This window comes from Gracilinanus agilis, chromosome 1, assembly GCF_016433145.1.
Source record: "Gracilinanus agilis isolate LMUSP501 chromosome 1, AgileGrace, whole genome shotgun sequence".
Classification (NCBI taxonomy): domain Eukaryota; kingdom Metazoa; phylum Chordata; class Mammalia; order Didelphimorphia; family Didelphidae; genus Gracilinanus; species Gracilinanus agilis.
This window is the reverse complement of record NC_058130.1, coordinates 737,585,413-737,611,151: the sequence shown is the minus strand read 5'-3', so window position 1 is coordinate 737,611,151 and position 25,739 is coordinate 737,585,413. Positions and strand designations below refer to the sequence as shown.

The following is a 25,739-nucleotide window of genomic DNA, read 5'->3' as shown; positions in this document are numbered from 1 at the left end:
CTCTGGAGGGTGGGGTTGAAGTGCTTGCCTGCAGCAATGCACACAGGGAGGGAGTTCTCCGTGGAAGGCGGTTCTAAAATTCCAGGCTGGGGCTCCAGTCTTCAATTTTGAACTGGGCCGGGCTCTGAGCCCCGGAGGCTCTGCTCCGGTAGATTCTGGCTATTGCAGTGGCTATAGGTGGCCAAGGATGAGCTCTGGCCTCTAGGCGGAATTCCTGTCTCCACTTTAGGACAAGGTTTGGTCTTTCCTTTGGGCTCTGGTCTTCCATTTGGGACGTCTGAGCCCTCTGAATTGGGTTCTGGGACTGGGCACTAGTGCTGGTTGAGCTTTGGGCTCTCTGAGTTGGGTGGCGGTCTAGTCTCGGCTCTCTAGCCAACAGGCTAGGTTCTAGGTTCTAAGTTCTTCTGCAGGCTCTCGGCCAGACAGCCGCCCGAGGAAATCCCGGGCTCGGGGTGGCTGGGCCGGGATCATTGGGCCGGACGAAAGCAGCCCGCAGGGAGGGGCTCGGAGCTCAGTCCCCTCCTCAGTTTGGGCTCTGAGAGCGACTCAGCTTTTGGATTCCCCGCCCCTCCCCAGCCCTTACACTACCATTGGGCTTCCTGGAACCCTTCGCTTCATGATTGGCTGATGCAGTTGCCAGTTGGTTTATTAAGCAGAGCCTTGGCTTCTGGCTAAGGCTCCGGCGTCGGGGCCGGGAGCAGCTCAGGTAGGAGAGTTTGGAATTCCCGATGGGCCAGGAGGGAGGGACGGAGGGAGATACTGGGAGATACTGGAGGAACCGAAGGACCAGGTGATGTAGGGGATGAGGAAGCGGGAGATGGGAGAGAGGGATGAGGACCTGGGTTAGAGGTTTGAGGGCGCATGGACTGAGGATTTGGGGGTGGGGGAATGGAGGGGGAGAGTGGGAGCTGGTGGAGCAGAGACAGTGGGGCTGGGCAGGAGAAGGCATAGGAGGGGCAGGGGTCCAGGGAATAGGTGAGAATAGGAATGGGTTTGCAGGTTCAGTCCAATTCCAGGAGAATTTCCTAGGCAGGTCACCTTCCCTGGATGGTAAGGTAGAAGGGAGGCCCTTGCAGGGAGTGAGCTCTCAAAGAGGTCCCAGAAAGGACCAAGCAGCAGGGTGGGAAGGGTCTCCTCTATTTGTGTCACCTCCAGTAGGGGAGGATGTGACTCCCCATCCTTGTGACTAGACCTGGGCGGAGAGAATCTGAGTTGTTAAGGCTTTGTCTTTAGGGAGGGAGGGGGCTGGCCCATGGGGGGGGGGGAGGCAGACTTGGAAGCCTCTGACCATGTTGCTACTCTTTCTCAGGTAAGGGTTGGGGTCCAGACCTGGCAGCCTGTCTTGCCCAGCTCCCTACTAGGGACTGGTACCAGGCCTCCCTTGTTCAACCTAGCTGATGCCTGGATATCACCTATCTTTTCTCACTCCACCCCCAGCCCTGGAGACTGGGTCTGGAAGAGGGAGGGGGCCCCAACCTCTCCGGAAGCAGGGGCCTGGGAAGCAGCCCCAGGGGCCCTGAGAGACAATGGGCAGGCGGATGAAGCCGCCTAGCTAGGAAGGAAGAATCTTTGTCCCTTCCGTCCCCTCCCACTCCTAGGGATAGTGAGAGAGCTCTAGGGGGGCCAGGACCTCAGTCCCCGACTGGGGTGGGGCCTCACTGAGGACAGTTCCTACTGTCCTTCAAGCAGGAAGGGGAAAGCCAGGGAGGCTTTCTTTCTTTGATCCACAAATGGGCAGTGCTGATACCTTTGACCTTCCCAAAATAGGGTCTGCAACTCCTGCCAAGGTCTTATGACTATAGGACTTTGAGGTAGAAAAGACTAGAAAAACCTAGACTCTACTCCTCATGTTATAAAGGGGGTGGGGGGTGGGGGTGGAGGCGGGGAATGAAGCCCAGTAAGGAGAATAGCTGTCTCAAAGAATTCTATATGTGGAGAGGAGATAGAGACCTGTACAAACCCCCCACTGCCACCTCCAATTGAGGAGAATACCAGTTTTTCTGTCATTTATCCAAGGAGGTACAACTAGTAAGTAATTCTGATTCTTGAGCCTCAGTTTCTTAATCTGTAAAATGGGGATAATAATACCCACATTCCTTACCTTTGTAAATCCTTAGATGTGTTAGGTTGTTATAATTCATGTGTTGTTATAATTCATCCCCTCACCAACAGTTAAGGCTTTTTTCCCTCCTTCTCCTTCCTCCCCCATTCCCAACTTGTTACCCAGTGATAATAACAGTTCAGGATCCCAAAATAGCTGGCAGGGCTCTGGGAGTCATGATGGGCTAATGAGGGGCTCTTAGGCAGCAGCATCCCCATTCCTTGACAGCTTAGGGCAGGGGGTAGGCGGCTGAAGCAAGGGAGGCTGTTTACTAAAATCAGGGCTTGGGAGCCCACTTTAATTCTCTCTGTCTCTGGCTCTTTTACACACACACATACTCACACATACTCGTACACAATGCTCCATAAAGTGATAGGGCAGGCAGGAGGTGGGTGGTATCATATGACACTGACAAACTGGTGGTAGTGGTGGTGGGGAGGGAGGGCTGTGTTCTTCACACATACATCACTGAGTTCACAGAATCCTAGAATCTCAGACCTGGTTGGGACCTCAGAGGCCTTAATCCCTTTTAAGCAACCCAGACCAGTGGTCATGTCATCTGTACTTGAAGAATTCTGGTTTACTATTAGAGATGGCCCTTTCCACTGCAAGGGGTTGGCCTAGAGAGCCAGTGTCCAAATCAGGCTCCTGAACTTCTCCCTCCTTCCCTCATCTCCAACCCCACCCCAAAGAGGCTCAGTCCCCCTGATCTATTACTGCCAAAACCTGATCAGCTCTTGAGTGTTTTTGGTCCTGTTTCCTCTGGCCTTTGGCATCTGGCTTTGCTGATTCTGAGCCATTCGCCACTGGGGATGGAGGGGTTGGGAAGAGTCACCTGCTCTGGCCAGATGAGGGAATCAGGAGCCTGAGATGGACAGACTTCTGGCTGGGGGAAGGTGAATGGAGTCAGAGAATTAACTTGTCCAATTCAAGTGACATTTACAATGAATCTGTTAGTTACATCTAGGACCCTGACCTGGGTATACACGGACCCTTATTTTTATAGGTTTACAAAGCACAACACAATTATAACCCAGACCCTGCTCCCAAGGAGCTTCCAACATAACTAACCGGGGAGGAACAAGTAAACAAATAATCTGCTACTAGGGAGAGTGAGAAGTGCAGAGGAGACAGAGGGTGCAGGCATCATGCTGAGAGTCATCCAAGAGGCACATTCTTTCCTGCAGCTGGGTCAGAGAAGGCTTCATGCAGTAGTTGGCACCTAAGTTGGCCCTGGTATGGGTGGAGCTTACAGGCTTTTGGGGAAGGCGAGTCTTGGGAGACCACAGCATCAGCATCTATCTCATGGGCCCAGGGCCCTCCCCTCTTTTCCCCTTGGTGCCTCCCTGTCCTGCTTCGGGGAGCTGGCATGTTTCCAGATGAGACTGGAATGTCTGAACTATGTATCACTAGCTTGGACAGGGGAGGAGTCTCAGGTCTCTGTTTTTTCTACTGGCCCCAGCATTCCTGTTCTCACCCTAGAAAGGCAGGGTGGGCCCAGGTCCCAAAGACTGCCTTCTTGACCCCTGTGGCTGTTTTGGCTGTTTAGAGAGCTCAGGCTCCAGTTGCAAACAGATGTTCTTGCACCCTTGGCTTTGTACTGTGTGCTCAGCTGTTCCTTTTGGCCTCCTCCCTGACTTGGCAATGAAGTCACTTCTCCCATTTCCAGGAAGTTAGACTCACACATTGTTCCAGCTAGGAGGGCAGGGAAAAGCCAATTTCCTCATGTATAGATAGGAAAGTGGGGTCCAGAAAAAAAAAAAAAGGAATGGAATTGCCTGAGGCCAGTAATGCAATCTGGACTGGAACCCAGGTCCTTGGGCTCCCAGGCTGCCCATCTGGTGAGACTGCTGGAAATAGTGCCCTTGGAGATAGGTCTCTTGGAAACCCAAGGCTCGAGTGTTCTTTGCCTATATAGCCTTTCTCCTTGTCCCCTCCTGCTTGCCTGGTTGCCTCATAATGACTCACTTATAGGAAGACATTCTTAGCCCTTTTGTCTTAGAATCATGAGATTTTAGAAGTGGGAGGGATCTTGGATGCTTTGTGGCCCAAATACTCTTCCCCCATTTTACAGAAATATAGAGAAGGGTGGTGATTTACCTAAGGTTACAGAGGTGGTAAACATCTTCTGGATGATATAAACTTGGCTTCTTTTTAGAAGTGTGGATAAACATGATGACCAGGTATTTCTAGGTTGCACAATCACAGAGGAGGGAGGGAATAGGCATTTATAGAGTGCCTGTTATGTGACAGGCACTGTGCTGAGTGATTTACAAATATGGACTCATTTGATCTTACAGACACATGGTACCAGTTTCTGTTCAATTTCCTCAGACCCAGGAGGTCAGTATCCTCAAGAAGTCACTCTCTTTTTTGGTCCAGAGTATCATCCCCGTGCTACTAGTAGAAATTCGTCTTCTTTCATATACCCAAACTGTCCTCTCTGATCACTTCCTTGCTGCTTCTTATCAGAGCACCTAGCTCCTCTTTGATCTTTTTGGTCTCTAACCCAAAGACATTCAATCTCTCTTGGCATGATAGGAAGGAAAGAATAGTTACCTGCTCCCATTGCTATATTGCTTAAACACTTCCCTCATGTGATTATGAAATACGATGTTAGGTTTTAAAGATGGAAGAGACTTTAACCCCCTTTACAAAGGAGGTACCTGAGGAGAGAGAGTAGGCATGGATGCAGAGGAAGAACTGAGTAGGGAGCATCAAGATGATGTTCAGCAGGGTCCTTGGAGTCAAGGCTGAGCCATGATTGGAATCCAGGTTCCCTGACTCCAGATTGAGTGTTTATTATGGTTCCTACTTTACAGATGCAGAAACTGAAGCTCAGAGCAATTAAGGTGTTTACTCCTTAGTTAAAGATGATAAACTGCAGAGTTTGGACTGGAACTGAGGGCCAGAATTGTACTTCCTAGCTAGATAGTTGGTGGTACAGTAGACAGAGGTGCTAGGTCTAGAGTCAGGAAGACCTGAGTTCAAATCCAGCCTCAGACACTGACTAGCCTTGTGATCCTGGGCAAATCACTTAATCTCTGTTCCTTAGTTTCCTCAATTGTAAAATAGGAATGCTATTAGCACCTACTTTCCAGGGTTGTGGGAACTGAATAAGATACTTGTAAAAAAACACTTGACATGGTACCTAGCACAGAGGAGGTGCTTTATAAATGCTTATTCCTCCCCTTCCCCTACTATATCATGCTATCTCTCAAATAATCATTCATTCAAGTATAGTTATAGGAGCCCATTTTCTACCTGTACACTCCCACCTCCTTGGTTTCCAGCTCCCTAATAGTGACACAAGTCCTTTGGTCTTCCTGCTAGCCTCAGCAGTAATCATATAAATAATAATTGGGGAAGAGGGGGAAGATCTTAGTTTTGGAACTGTGATTTCATCAGGATAGGGGATTCCTGGTGTGGAAACTCCCTCTACCCATGCAAAATCTATAACTGTTCTATAACATTTCAGAGAGATTCTGAGAGCTTATCTCACTAAGAGGGTTTAAGTGATTTAAGCTGTGGTTACATAGCTAGTGTCAAAGACCAAATATGAAACCTAACTCAAAGGTGGACTGTTAAAGCAAACTGCATCTAAACTTCCCTTTTTAAAAATAAAAAAAAAAATAATTAAAAAAAAATTTAAGCCTGTGATCTAATTGGTATAGGGAACTCCCTGGGAGGAAACGGTCTATCATTACAGATTAGCAACCGCTTTGCAACTTGTGTTGGACAATAAAAGGTTAAGTGATTTGCTAAGGATTATTTAGCATAGCAAGTCATTAAAAAAATGGGTGGCCACGATATATAGGTAGGGATGCTTCATCTGATAACTGTTATATTGAATCTCTGGGAGCTTGAAGTTCATTCAATGATTGACAGTTAAGTCAGTTGGATAGGATGTTCCCAGGGAGGCATGCGAAAGGCAGGAGGGGGCAGTTGAGAACCCTGAGCAGAAGTTCTGGGTCTGGTACCTGTCCTGAGGCGAGAGATCGGTGGATCCTGGTCTTGGAGGGAGAGGGTGCAAACATCTCTCTGCAAGCTCTTCCTGTCCTTGATATACCGTTATCAACCTGTATTTGACCATCACCTCGGTGTCTACTGTCCCTAGATATTAGGAGTTTCATCATCTAGCTATCTAGGTTTCCCAGGGCCCGGGAGGGATCCGGGAAGTGGGCAGGAGATGAAGAAGAGGGTAGAAAGGGTGGATATATCTCAACTGTTAAGGCTAAGATCTACAGAAGAAGAAGCTGAAGATTTCCCAGCAGTTTACCTACTCTAGTTTAGTCCTAGCCAGGCTGAACCAGAAGGAAGCTAACATTGTTCTTCATTTGCCTGCAGTTAGGGTTTCAATAGTAATAATTTTAATAGGGTCTCCAGTACCTCAGTCCTTTACCCTTATCCTTCCTATTAATATATAAAGTTTAAAGTACCTTCCTAAATCAGTTTCAAAACTTGTTTTGGGAAGGGAGACAACACAGTCAGAATATCGTCATTATCCTAGCTGAAGAGCCCAAATTAATATATCAATTAACCCCAGGTGGGTCCTGAAGGGATAAACCTTTTCAACCTGAAGGATCCTGCCTGGGCAACTGTTATAAAGGAGAAGGGTCATCTTATTCCTCTCTGTACATCATTTCTACTACCTCAAATAGATACAAGTGACCTCCTTTATTATAACATAACAGGTTTGGATCCAATCTTTGCTAATTGTTAACTGTGTGACCCTGAGCAAGTCACTCCCCCTTTCTGGGTCTTCTCCATATATAAAATGAGGGAGTTAAATTCAGTGGTCCCTAAGGTTCCTTCCAGTCTCAGATCCCATAATAGCTCCCATTTCCATATGACTTTGGAGCATGCAAAGTGTTTTCTCTATAATAATTTTGCTTAATAGGGCCACTTCATTTTATAGAGAAAGAAACTGAGGCCCAGACAGGGCAATGGTCTTACCTAAGAACACCTAGCTAGGAAGTTCCAGAACTAGGAATTGAACCTGGGTCTTCTGAGTTAAGGCACAAGTTCTTACTGCTTTGGCCAAAGGCCAAGTATGGGGTGCTGAGCTCTATGGTTACTAGGGGTATCAGATTCTACCTGCTAGGCAGAGCCTTAACTGGAGGGCCCTACTCTCCAGAAGCCTTTATTCACATAAAGCTCTTTTGCGACTTGCCCCCAACTTATCTTTACAGCCCTAGCTTACATTCCACTTCTCTTCTTCATCCTCTGTAGTTTCTCCAGACTGGTCTTCTGCTGGTTCCCTGAACATGGTACTTAATCTCTCTGAGCATTTGTGCAGGCTAGCCCCTTGTCTATAGCCCCTTGATTTTCATCTCTGGCTCTTAGAATCTCTTATTTCCTTCAAAGCTCAGCTTAGGGACCCTGTTTCCCCCATCTCACCCCCCAAAATCCCCAACATGAGACTTTTCCTCATCCTGCTAGCTGCCAGGGTCTCCTGCCCACTATATTCATGTATTTTGTTGTTCATTTTACAGTTGTGTCCAGCTCTTCATAACCATTTTTGTAGTTTTCTTGGCAGATATAATGGACTGGTTTGCCATTTCCTTCTCCAGCTCATTTGACAGATGAGGAAACTGAGAGCAACAGGGTTAAGTGATTTGCTCAGGGTTACATAGCTAGCGAGCGTGTCTGAGGCTAGATCTGAATTCGGTAAGATGAGCCTCCAGCTCCTGGAGTTGCCCCTGTAGGAAAGCCACCTAGCTGTCCTACCATGTATTTACTTTATTAACATTTTGTGCATATCCATACATAAACACATTGTTTTTTTTTTTGAAGGAAATGTAAGCTTCTTGAGGGCATTTTTATCTTTGAGTTTCTAGGACCTCATACAGATGGTATCTAGCCTGGCATGCAGATGGTGCTTAATAAATGCTTGTTGATTTGATTTCAAGGATCCTGCTGGAGGCAATCCTGATAACCGGCTCATTTATCTTTTTCTTTAATGTGGAGAAAGGAGATGGGGGAAGCCCCAGCAATATAGGAATCCTTCCAAGTCTCGCCTCACTTTGCCCCCTCAAGAGGTAGGTCACCATGTTCTAGAGGCAGCCAGGTGAATAGAAAAGGTAACCTGGAAACTCCCTCCACTGTACTTCCTCCAGGAATCCCTAGACTCTTGACATAAACTCTTGACTAAAATGGCAGGATTGCCTTTGGATAGGGCTGGGGTGGGAGATGGGTTGCTCTTTAGTCTGACTTTTCACTATTTTTGGTCTCACTCTTTAGGGGCCTTGGTATCATCTGGGGATCATCATCTGTAATTAAGTACGAGGCACAGGAACATAGAATGTTAGAGCTGGGAGGGACTTGAGAATGTAGCAAGTCAGAACTGGGATGTATCTTAGAGAGCATCTTGTCCCGGGATTTTTAACCCCAGGACCCAAGGTTGGATTTCAAGTCTGTGAACTTGGATGAGGGGGGAAACATTATCTTTATTTTTACTAATTTCTAACTGAAATTTAGCATTTCCTTCAGTTATGAATATAGGTAACAAAAAAGATTCTGAGAAGGGGTCCACAGACTTTACCAAAGGGGACCATGTCACAAACAAGGTTAAGAGCCCTTGGACTAGTTTAACCCTTTCATTTTATAGAGGAACAAAATGAGGTTTAAACAGGTTAAATTCTGTCCTCAGAGTCACGCAGTTAGTAAATGAAGCAGAGCAGAGACATGAATTTGGGTTTTTCTTGACTCCAAATGGAGGTCTGTCCTTCTGCCCCCAGCAGTTCCAGAGGAGAGGGCAGACTGAGCAGGACTAGGCTTAAATGGTCTGTAAACTTGCTGGTCTAGGCCAAATCTTTTTTCCTGTCTGTCCACAGAGACAATGGCCAAGTTTGCTATGAACCAGAACCTGCCAGGTGAGAGGAATTGGGGGAGGGATTTTTCCAAGGGGATAAAGTAGTTGGGCTGGTGAGAAGGGCAAAGAAATTCAGGCCATCCAGGTTTTTCCAGGAAGGAAAATTGGGAAGGTGGTGGTGCAGATATCCCCAGCAGGGAGTCCCTTTGCGTGAGATATGGGTGATCTTTGGGTTCCCCCTTCTCCTGGCCTTTGGATCTGTCCCTATGTTTGCTTCCCAAGTACTTGGGTCTAACCCTCTGGTCTCTAGCCCCTGACTATTGCTAGTTCTCAATCCTGTGTTTCTCCCCTCCAGACCTGGGTGGCCCCTTTCTATACAGGGACCAGGATGGTGGGGTTCGAAGTCCATATTCAGTGGAGACTCCTTATGGCTTCCAGTTGGACCTGGATTTTCTGAAGTATGTGGAGGATATTGAAAGTGGACAAGGTCTCCGAAGCAGAGCCCCACTGCCCACTCGACGACCCCGGGGACCCCGGCCTTCTGGTCCCCGAAGCCCCCGTAGCCCAGGACCTTGGACTTCCACAGAATCTTTGGCTAGTGAGGATGGACGGGGGACATCCCAGGGTCTGGGAGAGTCTGGGGGAGCCTTATCTTTGGCCCCAGCACCTCCCCTTAGCCTTGGCCTCCTACCACCACCATCACCACGAACAGCCTCAGGGAGAAACCTCAGAGTGGAGAAGACACTGCTGGAGACAAGTCGTAGGCTGGCACAGGAACAGGAGCAGGCACCTGTCGGCACCGGACTTGGTCCTGGTCTGGGCTGGAGGAGCCCACTGAGCTCTGGCAGAAGTAGCCCCGCCCCAGCTGCCAGCCCAGCCCAGCTACAGCATGTTCGGGAGCAGATGGCAGCCGCCTTACGGAGACTGCGAGAGCTGGAGGGCCAGGTGAAGTCACTCCCTGCTCTGCAGCAGCAGCTGCGTACCTTACGTGAGGAGAGGGCTCGTCTGCTACAGGCAGGGTACCAGCTAGGCCCTGAACCTGAGCCAGAACCAGAGCTAGACTCCCCAGCTCGGCCTGGGAAACTCGCTGAGTTACGACGGCTGACCGAAAGGCTAGCCTCATCAGAGAGGGGGATCAAGGCCCGAGCTCAGGCCCATGGGTCTTCTTGTGAGATAGGAACATTAGTGGTGCCTGAAACCCGGGAAGTGGGCACGTTAATGGCGCCTGAGATGCAGGACAAAGGTGTGTTGGCAGCTTCTGAGACCTGTGAGGCAGGCATACTGGTCATACCCAAGACTTGTGAAGAAGGCATGATGGCATTGCCCGAGACCCATGAGGCAGCCACATGGGTGACAGAAGAGCTATTAGGGGTGCCAGATGCAGCTGAACGGGAACTAGAGATGCTGAAGAGCAGTCTGGAACACCAGCGTGGGGTGAGTGCTTTCCTGCAGGAGCGACTCCAGGAACTGGAGGCTGTTCAAGTTCTGAAGGAAGAGGAGGCATTATCCTGGTCACGACGACAAGAGGCTGCCACCCAGACCCCCAGCCACCTGGGGCAGGGGACCATGGCTGAGAAGAGCACACAAGCTGAGCTGGGGCCCCTGGAACTGAGCCATGGAGAGGCTGCCCCTTCTGGGCAAGAGGTTCTCAGTGAAGTGCCAGCCCAACAGAGTAGGGTCATAGCCCAGGCTGGTGAGTTTGGCCTGCTCTTGCTTTCTACCGTATTCCTGTGGGCAGAGCTGAGTTCAACAATTAATCTTTGTCTCCAGGTACCCTCAGATCCATCATGAAGAAGCGAGATGGAGCAGCGGAGCCCAGCTCTGGCCCTAAAAGCCTACAGTTTGTGGGCATCCTCAATGGAGAGTGAGACTCTAGAACCCAATGCCCTCCTCCTAGGCTCTGGGTTCTCTCCTGGTCCCCAGTAAAGAGCCCTGGGTTTAAAGTCAGATGCCTGGATTCTAGCTCTAGTTCTACCACTCACTAGCTGTGTGACTTTGGGAAAGTCACTTCCCGTCTTTGGCAGTAACTTCCTCATCTAAAAAATAAGGGGGTTTGGTCTAGCTAATCTCAAAGGTCCCTTCAACTCTAAATCCTTTGATAGTGTTTAATTTTCCCTAGCTTAGCCAACTCTTTTCCTTGTTCTGGGCTATAGCTTCCTTCCATGATTCAAAAGTGGCTTTCTTGGATGGTAATAGTTTCCTCATCACTAGAGAATAGTTGACTATTGGTCAGGAAGGTTGGGCAGGGGGAGAGCCAGGCCAGGAACACATCATGTTCAACATATCTTGAGGTCATATTCAGCTTTGAGAGTTTGGGATTCTAGGATCCTGTTTGGTACTTGGAGCCTCGTTATTTTCAGTCCCAAAAGCTCCTCTTTGTCTTCCTCTATCCATAAGCCCTTCTCCCATCAGGTATGAGAGTTCTTCATCCAGTGAAGAGGAAGAAGCCAGTGATGGAGATAGTGACTCAGAGCCAGGGGACCCTGAGGGCTCCTCAGATGATAGCTCTGGCTCTGCTGGCCACTCTCCACCTCATTCCCCAGGGAGCAGCTCTTCTGGTGTCCAGAACCAGTCACAGGCTGCACATGATGCCCCTGACAACCAAGAGAAGTGAGTAGGACTGAAGAGAAGAGTAAGTCAGTTTTGTTCTGTCCCTGGGAGGGTCTCCATCCTATCCAGTCTTGCTCTGCTTCCTTTCTATACCTTTAGAAGTCTTCCCTGTTCCTTAGGGCCCCTTTTCTTGCTTCAGGTTTGAGCTGAGTTCCCGCCTGAAGGAAGCTTGTCTGGTGCTCCAGAAGCAGCTGAGCCAGCCCAGGGGCAGCCGGGACCGAGAGGGAGTAAGTTCTCAGACCCCCAGGACACTTACCATCAAGGCTGTATAAGCAGAGCCATGGGCAAAAATCTCCTGTCGCTCTCTAGTTTTCTTTGTCTTCACAGGCTTCCTGCACTTCACGTCTGGTACAGCAGGAATGGTTTCGTGTGTCCAGCCAAAAGCACTCCCGCCCTGGTCCTGTGGCAGCCCTCCTGGCTTCCCTGAATGCACACTCGCCAGCCTTGCTGGCCCATGTGGTCAACTTGGCAGATGGCAATGGCAACTCAGCCCTGCACTACAGTGTCTCTCATTCCAATTTTGACATTGTACGCCTGCTGCTGGATACTGGTCAGTGGGGCCTGGGGCCTGGATTGAGGCATGGAAAGCAGGGATGGGAGCTGGTCAGAGGGACTCAATAGGTGAAAGAGCTGGTCGATTGGCCCTGGAAGTCCAGCTCTAGCTGGAAGTCATAAGTTATTCCCACTGAATATGAACTTAGACCCTGGCCATCTTGGTTCCTGTGGGAAAAGGAGTCATTCAGATCTGAGGAAGATGCACAGGGTTCAGGACTAGAGACATTAGAATGAGGGCCAGAGATAGAAGTGGGAGATAGATAGATCTGGTCAGTGGGGCTGAGAGATGGGATTAACCACAACTGTCACAGCTCATTTTACGGGAGCTTCATTCTATCGACCAGTCATTCCTTCCCCTTCCCACTTTTATTTTAAACCTTTGCCTTCTGTCTTAGAATCAATACTGGGTATTGGCTCCAGGGCTGAAGAGTGGTAAGGACTAGGCAATAGGGGTGAAGTAACTTACTTGCCCAGGGTCACACAGCTAGGAAATGTCTGAGTCAGTCCCCTTTGAGTAGCCCATCATTTATGATGTGGAAGAGGCTTCTTGCCATTTAAAGTTCATGTCCTTGAGGATTTCAGGTATGAAATGGATACCCCAGAGTCTAGAGATGGGAGGGGCCATCCAGGTTGCCTAGACCAATTCCCAACCTCCCCAATGTACACAGATGGAAGAAAATAAGATCCAGAGAGTTAAGTGTCAGAGTTAGATTTACAAACCAGGTTTGTGAGATGCATTCCCAGTGCTAATTCTACTATATAATGTTATGTTCTTTCCACAGTTGTAGAACTTCAGAGCTAGGAGAGTCCTCAGAGGTCATCTGGTCCAACCCCTAATTTAATATTTTATAGATGGGAAAACTGGAAAAAGGGGGAGAAACACTTGGCCATGTTGTATAGTGAGCCAGAGCCAGATAGAATAGAAAAATTTGAGTTGGAGAGGGCCTCAGTAGGCATTTAATGCAACCTTTAATCAAAAGGAATTCCCTACTGTAACCTATAGAAGAGGTTATTTAGTCTCCTTTTAAGGGCTTCCAAAGAAAGTCAAAAGACCAAGACCTCTAAAGGCGACTCATCCCCTCTTTGTGCAATTCTGTTCCTTAGGAAGTTTTTCTTGACATCAGACCTAAATTTGTTTCTTTGTAACTTCCACCCATTGTTCCTGGTTTAGACTTTTGGGGCCAAACAGAACAAATCTAATCCCTTTTGTACACAATAGCTTTTCAGATACTTGAAGGCAGCTATCCTGGCCCCTTGAACCTTCTTTTCTTCTGACAGCTGAACCTCTTATGATGTGGACTTAAGGCCTTTCACCATCTTGATTATCCTCACGAGACTCTGGTTTTCCAGTGTTCTTAGATTGAAGTGCCCAGATTTGAACATGAGGCCTGAGATAGGATCAGGAGAATAGGACTTACCACCTGCCTATTACAAGAAGTCAGGTCCCTCAATGCAGGCCAAGACTGTGTTTACACTTTAGTTTGTCATTTCACACTTACTGATTCATACTGTATCTGTAGTACTCTATGCCAATCTTTTTAAAAACAGTCACTCTCTATCCATACCTCTCACCTTTTGCCCTTGTGAAGTTGATTTTTTTTTGTACAGAAGGTTAAGACTTCACATTTATCCTTAATGAATTCCATCTTATTAAGATTTAGCCCAATGTTTTAGAATCTCAGAAGTCTTTTGGATCCTGACTGTCATCCATTGTGTGAATTAGCTTCTCAGCTTTGTGTCATTTGCACATTTGATAAGCATGCTATCTATGTCTTTAGACTTTCCAGCTCTAAAACTCTGATCCCAAATAGCTGATCCAGGATTAAAACCCAGTTCCTCTGACCACATTTACTGCACATTGTCTCCAGTGTGTCTCCAGCTGCCTTAAGCTTACCAAGTTTAACCTAGAGTCACATCAAGCTCTTGACTATTTCTGCAGCTCAGATGACCTCAGTCATCATCTAGTACAACCTCTTCATTTTACTGGTTGGGTGACTTGGGGCAGATTCTTCCCTTCTCTATGGCTTATTTCCCCTGTCTTCCCTGCCTGGAAGGTAGAATCAATAGTACCTAGAAACTGATTGAATATTGGGTGGAAGGAAGAGTCTGAGCTCAGTAAGTACCAAACCTAGGTAATAGAGGATGATGGAACAATCAACAGAATTACCAAATTTTGGAGGGTAACACTATCTTGGTCTCCACTGAGAGAAGCTTCAAACTTAGATATGCTCTAAGCCAATATGGTCATTACCTGCACAGGCTCACACCCTGTCTATACTATTCTTCTTCATTATGGTCCCATTTTGCTTGCTAACACTATTTTGAATTTCAATTCCCTGTCATTAAAATGAAGGAGTTGAATTAGATGATCTAAAGTTCCTTCCCTTATCTGTCTAGAAAAATCTAGGCATTGTGACTTAGGCAGCTTCCACCCTTCCCAAAAGGTATATTAGTTAATATTTACAATTCAAGGTTTGCAAGTACTTTCGTTTGTTCCTCTTATTAGTCCTCTGGAAGTAGATGCTGTTATTATTCCTATTTCACTGATGATGAAACAGGCTAAAGTTAAATTACTTGCCCAGTCACACAGCTAATAATTGTCAGAGGCAGGATTCAAATTCAGGTTTTTCTGACTCATCTACTATGCTACCTAAGCTGCTTGCTTCTTTAATCCCATAACGTTCAGTTGTTTCAATTGTGTCTAGGCTCTTTGTGACTCTATTTGTAGGTTTTCTTGGCAAATATACTAGAGTGGTTTGCCATTTCCTTCTTCAGCTCATTTTACATGCATATGAGGAACTGAGGCAAACAAGGTTAAGTAATTTGCCCAGGGTCATACAGCTAGTATATGAAGTCAGATGTAAACTCAGAAGATAAATCTTGACTTCTGGGCCTTCTTCCACTATGCCCCCTAGCTACCCATAAAAAATACCCCTTAAAATTATAAATTTATGTTTTTTGCATCTCTTCACAATAACAATGCCTTATTAACAATTATAACTCATAAGAACCTGTTTATCATTCACTTTTTTGTGAGCACAGATTTTTGACAAGGGGAGAGGTGGGCATGGTTAGAGCATATGACTTTTTGAGAGCATGTGCTGTGTCCTCCCCCCTCCCCCCCCAGTGCTGGGTGTGCCTGCCCTACCCTTACCCGACATGGAGGAAGGGGAAAGTGCTCCCATTTGGGGTGGGTGAAGTGAAGAATGTCCTCAGCAAGTATAGAGATGGGGAGGGGAGTGACCTGAGTGTTCTGCTCCCTGACAGTTCTGTGAGCTGCCTACCTTACCCCAGACACAGAAGGAAGTGCTCCCATTGGGCTGCTGGGCAGATGGATGGGTAATGTGAAAAAATGTCATCAGGCCTGGTGGAGAGGGGGAAGGAAGCAGTTCTGCCCAAGTCCCTCTGCCTTTCTAGTAATGAATTCTGTGGGGGGGATTGTGATTGGGAGGAGGGGGGGGGAGGTAGTGCACGTACCTACAGAGTACTCTGTATGCCATCTTTGGCACACATGCCATAGGTTTGCCACCATTGGTATAGGAAGATTAAAGAATTTAGCTTGAATTCATGACTGCTTTGAAGAGCTCTAATCTTACTCCTTCAATCTTCTTTCCCTTCTGTCTGCCTTTTCACAATCACAACCCCACTTTACCAGATTCCACTCCACAGCACTCTAGTTTCTGGTCATGTGTTCACTGAGGACCAAGCGCAGGCTGGATGACTACTTCTGTTGAAAATGTTTATTTTTATTATGCAAAACACAGTTCCATATTGATCACTGCTGTAAGACCACACTCATGCAAAACCAAAACCGCTAAATAAAACTGCAAATACACTAATGTGAAAGACAGCATGTTTTGATCTGCATCCATAGCATTCCCTGTTAGGAATATTCTAAAGAGGATTGATGCTTTGAAAGAGATTAGCCTAAGACTTGATAAGTGTTTTTCATAAATGGAGAAAGGGTCAGGTGCCCTTCAGTGCACCTTGGACTAGAAGCAAGGGCAAATAGACTAGGCTGAAACTTGGTGAAGAGGAAGAGGCATAGAGAAGATGTTTGAATTATACAAATCTGAACCTCTTGAGATACTATTGAGTATTCCAACCACACCATTTTATTGGTAGGGAGAATGAGATTCATGAGGCAACAGCAGAGCTTCATGTATCCTTAACTTCTAGGCCAGTGTTTATTTTAAAGGAGATTAACTGAGATTAATAAAGTTGGCTTGCCTGATGCACAAATTTGAGATGTGAAGACAAGAGCTAGGGTATTACTCCCACTTTGTCCTTTCTCCCTTGCAGGGGTGTGTGAGGTGGATCATCAGAACAGAGCAGGGTACACAGCCCTCATGCTGGCTGCTCTGGCCTCTGTAGATGGAGATGATGACATGGATGTAATAAGGAGGCTCTTCAGTTTAGGAAATGTCAATGCCAAAGCCAGCCAGGTGAGCCCTCTTCCCTACTCCCAGGGGAGCCCATAATCCCAATACCCAAGTTCATCTTGGCCTGATCTGAACCTAACAGTACATATCCTGATTGGAGGACTATCCCTGGCCCTGGTCTGGTCCCTTCCCCCCAGTGATAGATGCTCCCATTATACTCTTAGCCCTGGCTTTATATCCTTGGTTTTTCCAGGCAGGGCAGACAGCCTTGATGCTGGCAGTGAGCCATGGTCGGCAGGACATGGTAGCTGCCTTGCTAGCCTGTGGAGCTGATGTGAACCTGCAAGATGAGGAGGGCTCCACGGCTCTGATGTGTGCTAGTGAACATGGACGAGTGGAAATGGTGAAGCTCCTCCTGGCTGAGCCAACCTGTGACCAGGCTGTCTTGGACAATGTGAGGCTGGGGCCTATAGGGGTGGGTGGGTGGCAGCAGAGAAGACAAGGAATGAGTTCAGAACACCATCTTCTAATTTGCCCAGAATTCCAGCTCCACTTGGCCTTTTTCTTTCTTCCTGGGATCACTGTGGGCCCCAATATATCACCTCTTTCCTCCCTGAGATTACTGTGAGTCTAGACCGTGCTCTCAAGAGCTGCCAGGATAGGTCTCATCCCTCAGGTTAGGTTGTAGTGATTCTCCTTCTCCTCAATAAAGGAAGGCACCAGTGCCCTGGCTATAGCCCTGGAAGCTGGACAGGAAGAAGTTGCTGCCCTGCTGCACGCACATTTAAGCTCAGCTAAATCAGGACCTTTGGTAAGCCACCTTCTCAAGAACTACAAAGATTCTGCCAGTACCCATTAGCAAGACTAGGCAGAGTGACTATTAAGTGCTTTGGAACTTTTATTTGCCTGCAAGTAGGGGGCATACTGAAATGGGAAAACTTGTCAGGTGAACTAATAGAGAATGCTCTAATTGTCTAGGAAAGAGGTGACACAGGCTTTAAAATTGTTTTGGTAACAGAGATAAGTGTCCAAGTCAGGCATTTCAAAGAAATGCTAGGACTTGGTGACTTGCTATATTTGGGGAAATGTGAATATAGGAAGTCAAAACCAACCAGCTTTTCTAGCCTTAGCCACTTGCATGGTGTTTATTAACTATTTGAGGGTTATTTGGTAGAGGGAACAGTTGGACATCCAGATGGTGTTGAATATACACTTGCAAAAATACAGACTTAAGAAAGTCAGAGCTGGAAATAGAGGGGAAGCTACTTCAGCTGAAAATCTATTCTAGCATCATATAGAGGCACTTAATGCCTCTTGAAAATGGGCAGAAATAACTTATTTTATATGTTAATTTTTCTGTAAGGGGTAGAGAAAGTCTGATTGTAAAAAAAAGAGAGACAAGCATAGTTGTAGGCAAAGGAGAAGCAGCCTGAGGAGATTGAAGTTAAGAGATCAAATCTAGAATGAGGATAGGAGCAAAAAAAACAAAACAAAACACTCTGTGGAGGCAAGACTAGGCAGAGTTACTATTAAGTGCTTTGGAACTCCCCCATCTCTTTCAACTCATAACTATATCCCTATCTTCCAGACACCACCAGCTTCTCCAGATTCTGAAAGCAGCAATACAGATGACAAGTGTGAAAACAAGGATGTTGGGCCTATGTGATTGGTCATATCTCTCTTGTCTCATCCCAGCTAAACATAACTTGATGTTCTGTTCCTTTTTCACTAACCTATCTGATGGAGAATAGCCTGGACCCATACAAGTTCCCAATTTTTGAGAGTCCCATAAAGTACCTTTAGGGCCTTTTAGAAACTGGGAAAGCAATTACAACTGAACTCCAAGGTTCTCAGAACTAGGGATTTGATCAGAAGATGAAATTAATTAGCTCAGCCCAGCAATAACTTTGCTTTCTGTAGCTAAAAGCTTATAACAGGCCAACAGATCTACAGGAAGAATCTGAAGAATTATTACCAACACTTCTCATTCTGTGAACAGCTAGTTATTACCCCGAAAGGGCTCCATCTATCCACCATGCCATTCTTAGTTCCTGTTCAATACCATCAAAGCTCTTCAGTCACTACTCAGACCAAGAGGAAAAAGGATAATAGATGGCACACCAGTTTGGGGTCCAGTGACTTGTACCTGTGTGACTTGCTGCAAGGCCAGGCTTCCATTTTTAAAAAAGTACCTTCTCTATATAAGGTCTCCTGCTTTTGATCTTGCAAAGTACAATAAGTTGGCTCTGTGGTCTTGGTCCTCACCCCAGCCCAAGGTCCTAAATAGCCTGGCTTCAGTCCTGTTCTGAGGTCAGAGATTCCCAATTCAATCTGGGGAAATGACACTTTCCAATAAAAATACAACAATCAGGTTATGCTTTCTGAATTCTGTTTATGGGAGTGGAGAGGCTATATAAAGAGTATTTGACCCCATACTAGCTTACATCTCAAATGGCTCTTTCCAAAGTTCCATCTTCTCCTTGCTGTGTTTTCAAGATACCAAGTACCTCAGGTAATGAAAAATACCCAAGTCTACCTGGATCATCCCACCTTTAGAAGGTCACACTACTCAGTAGCTTAGACAAAACTCTTTATTTTACACATCCCTTAAGCAGTCTTTCCAAACCAGGACCAGCAGCCTAGGACCTCCACCTGAAAATAAAGTCAGTGTAAGGTACTAGGACTTTTTGTTCACAGTATTTACCACTGTTACCCAACCCACCATTAGTCTCTCTACTTGTGTAAAGCCCTCCTGCAATCTGGTCTAAAACAGCCTGTTTCGTGAGCCCCATGACCATCTCCCCTTGGTACCATTTAAGTTATCTGGTCTTGTCCTCCCCTAGCATGAACCTACAGCCTTCCTTTTTCTATGGGATTCAGTTTTCTTTACTGCAGTTTGAGGGAAGTGAGAGCTGAGGCTGCAGATTCAAAGGCAGTTGTGAAAACCAACAGACTCGACCAGTCCTGTTCCTCAAGACAATTCTTAAGACAAGATTCCCTCTCAGAATCTCAGTACCTTACTGTCAAAGAAGGGGGCTGGGCTCTGTGAGATTCATATTGCAGAGAAGGGTTCAAGCGGGCCCTATGGAATTCTGTGCTGTAGCCAGAACCCCTCTCTGCAATATGAATCTCACAGCTCTAAGGCCCCTTAGTGGAGGTGTGATATGATAGATAGGATTGGGAAGAAATGGGGTTCCAACTCCAGCTCAGTCCCTCGCTAGTTGGATGATCCTGGCTAGTAATCATTTCACCTCTTCTCATTCAGAAGAGGAGGAAATCGGGTTCGAATAATAAAACCCGTTCTCCCTTCCCCAGCCCTAGGGGCGGTTCCGCAGGCACTCACCGGCTGGTCTCAGCGCAGCCTCCGGGCCTCGCGTTCTGACTCCAGCAGGGTGAGCACGTCCCCTTCCCGCACCGGGCCCTTCACGTTGCGGATGATGGACCGGCTGGTGTCGTCCATGAACTCCACGCGAACCTGCACAGGAGGCGGACAGGCCTCAGGGACGCCCGTGTGGGTCCGTGAAAGAGGGGAGAGAACCAGGCAGGGGGAAAGAAGGAAGCGTACGCCCAGGGCGGGGGCGCGCTGGGCGAGTGTGTACTTACCTGGGTGCACTGGCCCTGAGAACCGGTCCTGCCCAGCACCTTGGTGACCTGGAGACGAAAAGCGTAAAGTGTAAGGTTGGGGCCGGCGGCCCGTTCCCTCTTTCTTTCCCTCCCCAGATCCTACAGCGGTTCGGGTTCCCAGCCCCTTGCTGGAGGCGGGCAGCAGAGCCTTGTCCTTAATTTTGCCACTCCGAATCCCCAGTCCCGGCCCTTGTTCCTCACCCTAGCCAACTTGATGGGCTGCACGCGGCCTGTGTCCATGATGGCGGCACGAACAGTAAGAGAGAGAAGGACGAGAGAGAGTCACGTGGTCCCGGACGCTCCTTTATGGGATTCCTCAAGTCCCGCCTCTAACGCTCGCGAGATTTCGGCTCTCGCGTCCCCGCCCCTTCCTTCTTTCCCAACAGCGTTTGCGGCTGCAGTTGCTGCCCTTCATCTCAGAAACAAGATGGCATCTGCTACTGGCTTCATTCAGTGGCTCCGGAACTCGGCCTCCGGGGTGCGGCGACGACCGTAGGGATTAGGGCACAATCTGATGATTTGAGGGACGGAGAACTGACTGACCGACATCCCCGCCTTCCCTCCTGTGTCGCCCCCCCATCTCGAGCCTTACCTTGACCTGCATGTCCTAATGCCCTCTCCTTGTCCCTCCATCCCATCTTCACCAGTGACCCAAGCCCTAATCTTCGCCCCTCCCTCCCTCCTTTAACCCCTTCCCCTGTTCCTCTGTTCCTGTCACTGCCTCTGTCACCTCTCCCAGTCCATTTCCCGCAACCTGGGATCTTTGTTTCTGTCCTCTTCTTCAGCACCCCAACTTCTATCCCTAACTCCTTGTCTCTCCTTCCTCTGACCCCGTGGCCTGTACCCTTGCCTCTTTGCTCTTTGTCTCTGACCCCTCTGCCCATTCCTCACCCCTAATTCTGTACCTCTGTTATCCTTTGGTCCCTTGGTACTGTTGCCATCTCCGATCTTATATTCCTCCCTCTCTGCCCCTCCTCACCTTTGATTCTGTTCTTACCTCAAACAATGTCCTCCAGTTCTCTTCTGGCACCCTCTTTTCCTCCTCTCCAGCGACTCCATCCCTGTTCTAGGCTCCTGGGTCTCTTTAACCATTGTTTCTGCCCTCCGAATCCTCCCTGCTCATTCCTCCCTGAGCCTTTTCCCTCAGCTTTACCACAGGTCCTGACTCTGCTCCTGTAGAGCTTTTGCCCTTTCTCTCAGCTGTAACCCCTTCTCTTTTTCTCTAGGGTACCACCTCATCCCAATCAATCTCTCTCTCTCTCTCTCTCTCTCTCTCTCTCTCTCTCTCTCTCTCTCTCACCAGTCATTTTAGAATCAATACTAAGTATTGATTCCAAGGCAGAAGATTAGTAAGGGGTAGACAATTGGGTTTAAGTGACGCCTAGGGTCAAACAGCTAGGAAGTGTCTGAGGTCATATTTGAACCCAGGACCTCCCATCTCTAGACCTGGCTCTCTATCCACCTAGTTACTCCTCAATTTCTACTTTCTAATCTATGATGCTTCTTGAGATACTTCATCTCTTTCTCCAATGTGTACCTCCATTCCCATTATCTCTTTCTGCCCTGTGATATACTCTCGACCAAATCTCCAGGGCACAACCCATGCCATGTGTTCCCTGCTCTTTTCTCTCTCTTGTAGTCTCTACTGTTTTCTCAACATTTTCTCTTTTTCACAGCATAATCTCCAAGCTAAGCTGCAGCTGCGTTATCAGGAGATAGCTAAAAGGTGAGCAGGTTTACCATTCTTTTTCATTTCCCATCTTGTTTGTCTGGCTTTGGGGTCAAAGAACCAGACAGGAGAGGAAAAGTAGTCAAGAGAAAAGTGGGAGGAAAGAAGGGAGAACAAAGAATAAAGAGAAAATAATGATTCCGTATTTTTTCCATATTACTATTTGCTGTGTGCTTTTGTCTTATTTTATCCAGACAGCTCTGTGAAGAAGATAGGACAGGGATATTATCCCCATTTTTTTTTAAACCCATACCTTCTGTCTTAGAATCAGGAAGACTTGAATTCTCATTTGGCCTTATCAATTGTATGCTGCTGGGCAATTCACTTAACCTTTAACTAATTTTAAATTATTTTTCCCATGGTTATGTGATTCATGTTTTCTCACTCTTCCCTCTTGGGGTTGACAAGCAGTTCTGCTGGGTTATACATGTGTTATCACTTGATAGCTATTTCCATATTATTCATTTTTGTAATAAAGTAATCTTTTAAAATCAAAACTCCGATTCATGTATCCAAATAAACAAGTGATAAATCATATCTTTTTCTTCTGTGTTTCTATTCCCACAGTTCTTTCTCTTGATATGGATAGTGTTCTTATAAGTCCCTTGGAATTGTCCTGGATCATTGCATTGCTGCTAGTAGCAAAGTTGATTATATTTGATTGCCCCACAGTATTTCAGTTTCTGTGTACAGTGTTCTCCTGGTTCTGCTCATTTCATTCTGCATCAGTTCATGGAGGTCTTTCTAGTTCATATAGAAATCAAGCAATTCATCATTCCTTAAAGCACAATAGTCTTCCATCACCATCATATACCACAAATTTGTTCAGCCATTTCCTCATTTGAGGTTGACTCAGTCTTTTCATCTGTATCATGGGGATACAGTACCTATCAATCAGGGTGATTGTGAAGGTAAAATGAGATAACACTAGATGCCTTACCATAGTGCCTAGCATATGGTAGATGCTTAATAAATGCTTATTAAAATTTAAAGTGTAGAGGCATAGGATTGACCTTGACAGATAAACATGAGAGCTATTGCTAACACACAGTATTATATAATAATTAAGTGTCTTATTTTCTTTAGAACTCAGCCACCTCCTAAGTTGCCAGTGGGCCCTAGCCATAAGCTTTCAAACAATTACTATTATACTCGAGATGGACGTCGGGAATCCTCTCCTCCTTCAATCATAATGTCTACTGTGAAAGTTTTGGAGTCTGGTCTTCCTGAGAAGAGGTAAGTCTTTTCTGAAGGAGACTCAGGGTTCATTTAGAACTACTTGACCTGGTCCAGGTCCATCTCTACTTGGTTTATATTTACACATTGCTTTAAGATTTGCAAGCACTTTATAGACTATGACCTCATTTGATTCTCACAACTTTGTGAAGGAGGTGCTATTGTCCTCATTTCCTTGATGGAGACATTATTGAGGCTTATTAAGGTTGAGGTGTCCTAGATTTACTCAGAGGCCAGGCAATGAGGGGAGGCGATTCTAGCCAATATGCTGTACTACCTTCTCAAACCTCAGACTTAATGTGTTTGAACTTGAATTTGCTAATTCCTCTGCTTGATTTTAAGACTTTTCATAGTATAACCCCAACTGCTCTCAGACCTTAGTTTTCTTCCAAGTAGGCCAGATTTTTCATCCTCACTTTTGTTCATGCTATTGTTTACCAGTGTCATACCATAAAAATATTAATTGAAGGAACTGTGATATTTAGCTTGGAGAAAAGAAGACTTAGTGGGGCTTAGCAATTTCAAAAGCTGTAAAGCATGCAGCTCTTCCTGCTTGGCCCCACAGGAAAAACTAAGGACATTGGGTAGAAGTCTGCCAAGACACAGATTCAAACTTGATGCCAGGAAAAATTTCTGAACTGTTAAAGCCATCCCCAAATTGAATCAACTGCTTTGGGAAACAGGGCCTTCAAGCAGGGGGCAGCTGGGTGGCTCAGTGGATGGAGAGCCAGGCCCAGAGATGGAAGGTCCTAGGTTCAAATCTGACCTTACACACTTCCTAGCTGTGTGACCCTGGGCAAGTCACTTAACACCTCCCCCCCCCCCCCCCCCCATTGCCTAGCCCTTACCACTCTTCTGCCTTGGAACCAATACATAGTATTAGTTCTAAGATGAAGGTAGGATTAAAAAAAAAAGTCATCAAGCAGAAGTGGTGTTGGCCTATAAGATCTCTGAGGTCCTTTCTAATTTGGAGATTCTGGAGTAATCATACTAACTTGAATTTCATAGAGCACCTCATAGTTTTCAAAGTCCTTTTACCTCTAACTTGATCCTATAATAGCTATCTGATTACTTACTAGTTTCTAAGATCTCTGAGGACAAGGACTCCGTCTCTTCTAGATTTTAGATCTCTCTTAGCATTGATTAGTTTTAATCAAAGAGGAGGATTGTAGTAAAAATATGTTGACTTAAATTGAATTTAATGATTGTACTTCCTGTTCTAGAGTTGGAAGTCTCAAAAGCTGCTTGTCTCATGATGCAAATATGCTCTCTTTTTGTGTTCTGGGCTTTTAAAAAAATCTTATAAATCAGGCATTTAAAAAAAACCTATCTTCTTTCTCTAGCTCAAACTTGGCTATGACAGCTTCTGAGAAAAAGCCAGCAATACCAGGACCCTCCATGAAAAAGTGGGAATTGTCAAAGGATGAACCATATTTGTGAGATGGACATGGAAAGATGGACATAAAGACGCTGAGAGATTGTGTTTTTAGGTGACTGACTTGAAGGTATCATCAGCTCAGCTGCAAAGCTATCATGGAGAATCATTCAGAGAAGATTATATTTTATCTTGGGTTAGTGGTGGGGTGAAAAACATGTCCTAATACATGATAAATATACTGAGCTTCAGCAATGTTTGTATTTTTATTTTTTTAGTTTGAATTGCTTGAATTCAAGGTAAAGTTGACCCTGTTAACTATTCTCTGGGAACAATCATCTCTGAAATGTATGGATCTTAGAATAGGACTGCTAAGCATTACAGTGATTAGAATGTGAAACTTGGAAAACCTATGTTGAATTCTGGCCTCAAAAGCTCCTAGTCATGTGATCTAAGGAAAGTCATTCAACCTCTCAGCCTCAGTTTTCTCAACTGTATAATAAGGAAAATAATAGCACCTACCTCCAGGGTTGTTGTGAAGATCAAATGAGATAATAGTTATAAAATAATTTGCAAACCTTAAAGCTTGATATCAATGTTGGCTGTTATTATGTCAGAGCTAGGAGTCTAGAAGAGACCATCCATTTGAAATGAGATTTTTTTTTACAGATGGAAGAAACTGAGATCCAGACAAAAGGAACAGAGTTGTCCGAGTTTCTCTGATTTTGAAGTGAGGACTGGAGCCTAGGTTTCTAGAGTTCTTTTCACCACATCCCATTGCTGGATTTTAATGAATCAGTGGTGAACATGTAAGAAAATCTTCCTCCTTGTCACCAGAGAATATTTCTCTTAGGCTTGGAAAACACTATACATATACTCATTCTGATTAGATCCTCACCACACTCCAGTTAAATGGGTAAAGCTGAGGTGATGATTATTTTACCCATGAGGAAGAAGATAGACTCAAAGCAAAGTCAGGCGATTTGCTTGAAAGCCATTATTAGTATATAAGTGGTAGAACTGGCTATGGAACCCAGACTTCTGGACCCTAAATCAGGGCTTAGGAACTAACTTCTGATGCTTTCAAAACCAGATACAAATGGCTTTTTAAAAAACCCTTATCTTCTGCCTTAGAACTGATACAAGTAGCTTTCTGATGTAAGTATCTGTTTTAAGGCAGAAGAGTGGTAAGGGCTAGTCATTTGGGGTTAAGTGACTTTTTAGGGTCACACAGCTAGAAAGTGTCAGGCCAAATTTGAACCCAGGATCTCCCATATCCAGGCCTTTCTCCACTGAGCCACCTAGCTGCCCCA

At 46.2% G+C, this 25,739-nt stretch overlaps 3 protein-coding genes across 6 annotated transcripts; 2 read left to right on the top strand and 1 right to left on the bottom strand.

The window, feature by feature from the left end:
• The first annotated feature begins 182 nt into the window (after nt 1-182).
• KANK3 (KN motif and ankyrin repeat domains 3) lies at nt 183-18,832 on the top strand. 4 transcript variants are annotated; one of them, XM_044672686.1, is made up of 12 exons: nt 183-235; nt 8,072-8,142; nt 8,938-8,976; nt 9,271-10,608; nt 10,686-10,779; nt 11,328-11,525; nt 11,665-11,752; nt 11,835-12,075; nt 16,383-16,525; nt 16,716-16,916; nt 17,175-17,273; nt 18,051-18,832. In XM_044672686.1, exons 3-12 carry the CDS (start codon nt 8,943-8,945, stop codon nt 18,126-18,128), a joined length of 2,514 nt encoding a protein of 837 aa, XP_044528621.1. In that variant the 5' UTR covers nt 183-235; nt 8,072-8,142; nt 8,938-8,942; the 3' UTR covers nt 18,129-18,832. The 4 variants fall into 4 exon arrangements, with proteins under 4 accessions (XP_044528621.1, XP_044528612.1, XP_044528630.1 ...); XM_044672677.1 differs by lacking the exon at nt 183-235 and adding an exon at nt 640-706; XM_044672695.1 differs by lacking the exon at nt 183-235 and adding an exon at nt 680-706 and having other exon boundaries at nt 8,014-8,142; nt 11,853-12,075.
• A 207-nt stretch (nt 18,833-19,039) lies between these two features.
• Nucleotides 19,040-20,395, bottom strand: RPS28 (ribosomal protein S28). The gene is made up of 4 exons (XM_044672707.1): nt 20,288-20,395; nt 20,066-20,113; nt 19,806-19,937; nt 19,040-19,114 (listed from the first exon to the last, which is right to left on the bottom strand). The coding sequence occupies exons 1-3, from the start codon at nt 20,324-20,326 to the stop codon at nt 19,815-19,817; spliced, it is 210 nt and encodes a 69-aa protein (XP_044528642.1). The 5' UTR covers nt 20,327-20,395; the 3' UTR covers nt 19,040-19,114; nt 19,806-19,814.
• A 63-nt stretch (nt 20,396-20,458) lies between these two features.
• On the top strand, nt 20,459-24,681 carry NDUFA7 (NADH:ubiquinone oxidoreductase subunit A7). Its single transcript, XM_044672719.1, has 4 exons — nt 20,459-20,564; nt 21,763-21,812; nt 22,902-23,051; nt 24,395-24,681. The coding sequence occupies exons 1-4, from the start codon at nt 20,514-20,516 to the stop codon at nt 24,489-24,491; spliced, it is 348 nt and encodes a 115-aa protein (XP_044528654.1). The 5' UTR covers nt 20,459-20,513; the 3' UTR covers nt 24,492-24,681.
• The last annotated feature ends 1,058 nt before the right edge of the window (nt 24,682-25,739 follow it).

Coding starts and splice junctions, on each gene's coding strand:
- KANK3 (XM_044672686.1), top strand. CDS start 8,943: ATGGCCAAGTTTGCTATGAACCAGAACCTGCCAG. Junction 11,753..11,834: donor GCAGCCGGGACCGAGAGGGA/GTAAGTTCTCAG, acceptor GTCGCTCTCTAG/TTTTCTTTGTCTTCACAGGC. Junction 16,917..17,174: donor ACCAGGCTGTCTTGGACAAT/GTGAGGCTGGGG, acceptor TCCTCAATAAAG/GAAGGCACCAGTGCCCTGGC.
- RPS28 (XM_044672707.1), bottom strand. CDS start 20,326: ATGGACACAGGCCGCGTGCAGCCCATCAAGTTGGCTAGG. Junction 20,114..20,287: donor AGCCCATCAAGTTGGCTAGG/GTGAGGAACAAG, acceptor TTTCGTCTCCAG/GTCACCAAGGTGCTGGGCAG. Junction 19,938..20,065: donor CTCAGGGCCAGTGCACCCAG/GTAAGTACACAC, acceptor CCTCCTGTGCAG/GTTCGCGTGGAGTTCATGGA.
- NDUFA7 (XM_044672719.1), top strand. CDS start 20,514: ATGGCATCTGCTACTGGCTTCATTCAGTGGCTCCGGAACTCGGCCTCC. Junction 21,813..22,901: donor TATCAGGAGATAGCTAAAAG/GTGAGCAGGTTT, acceptor TATTTTCTTTAG/AACTCAGCCACCTCCTAAGT. Junction 23,052..24,394: donor TCTGGTCTTCCTGAGAAGAG/GTAAGTCTTTTC, acceptor TTCTTTCTCTAG/CTCAAACTTGGCTATGACAG.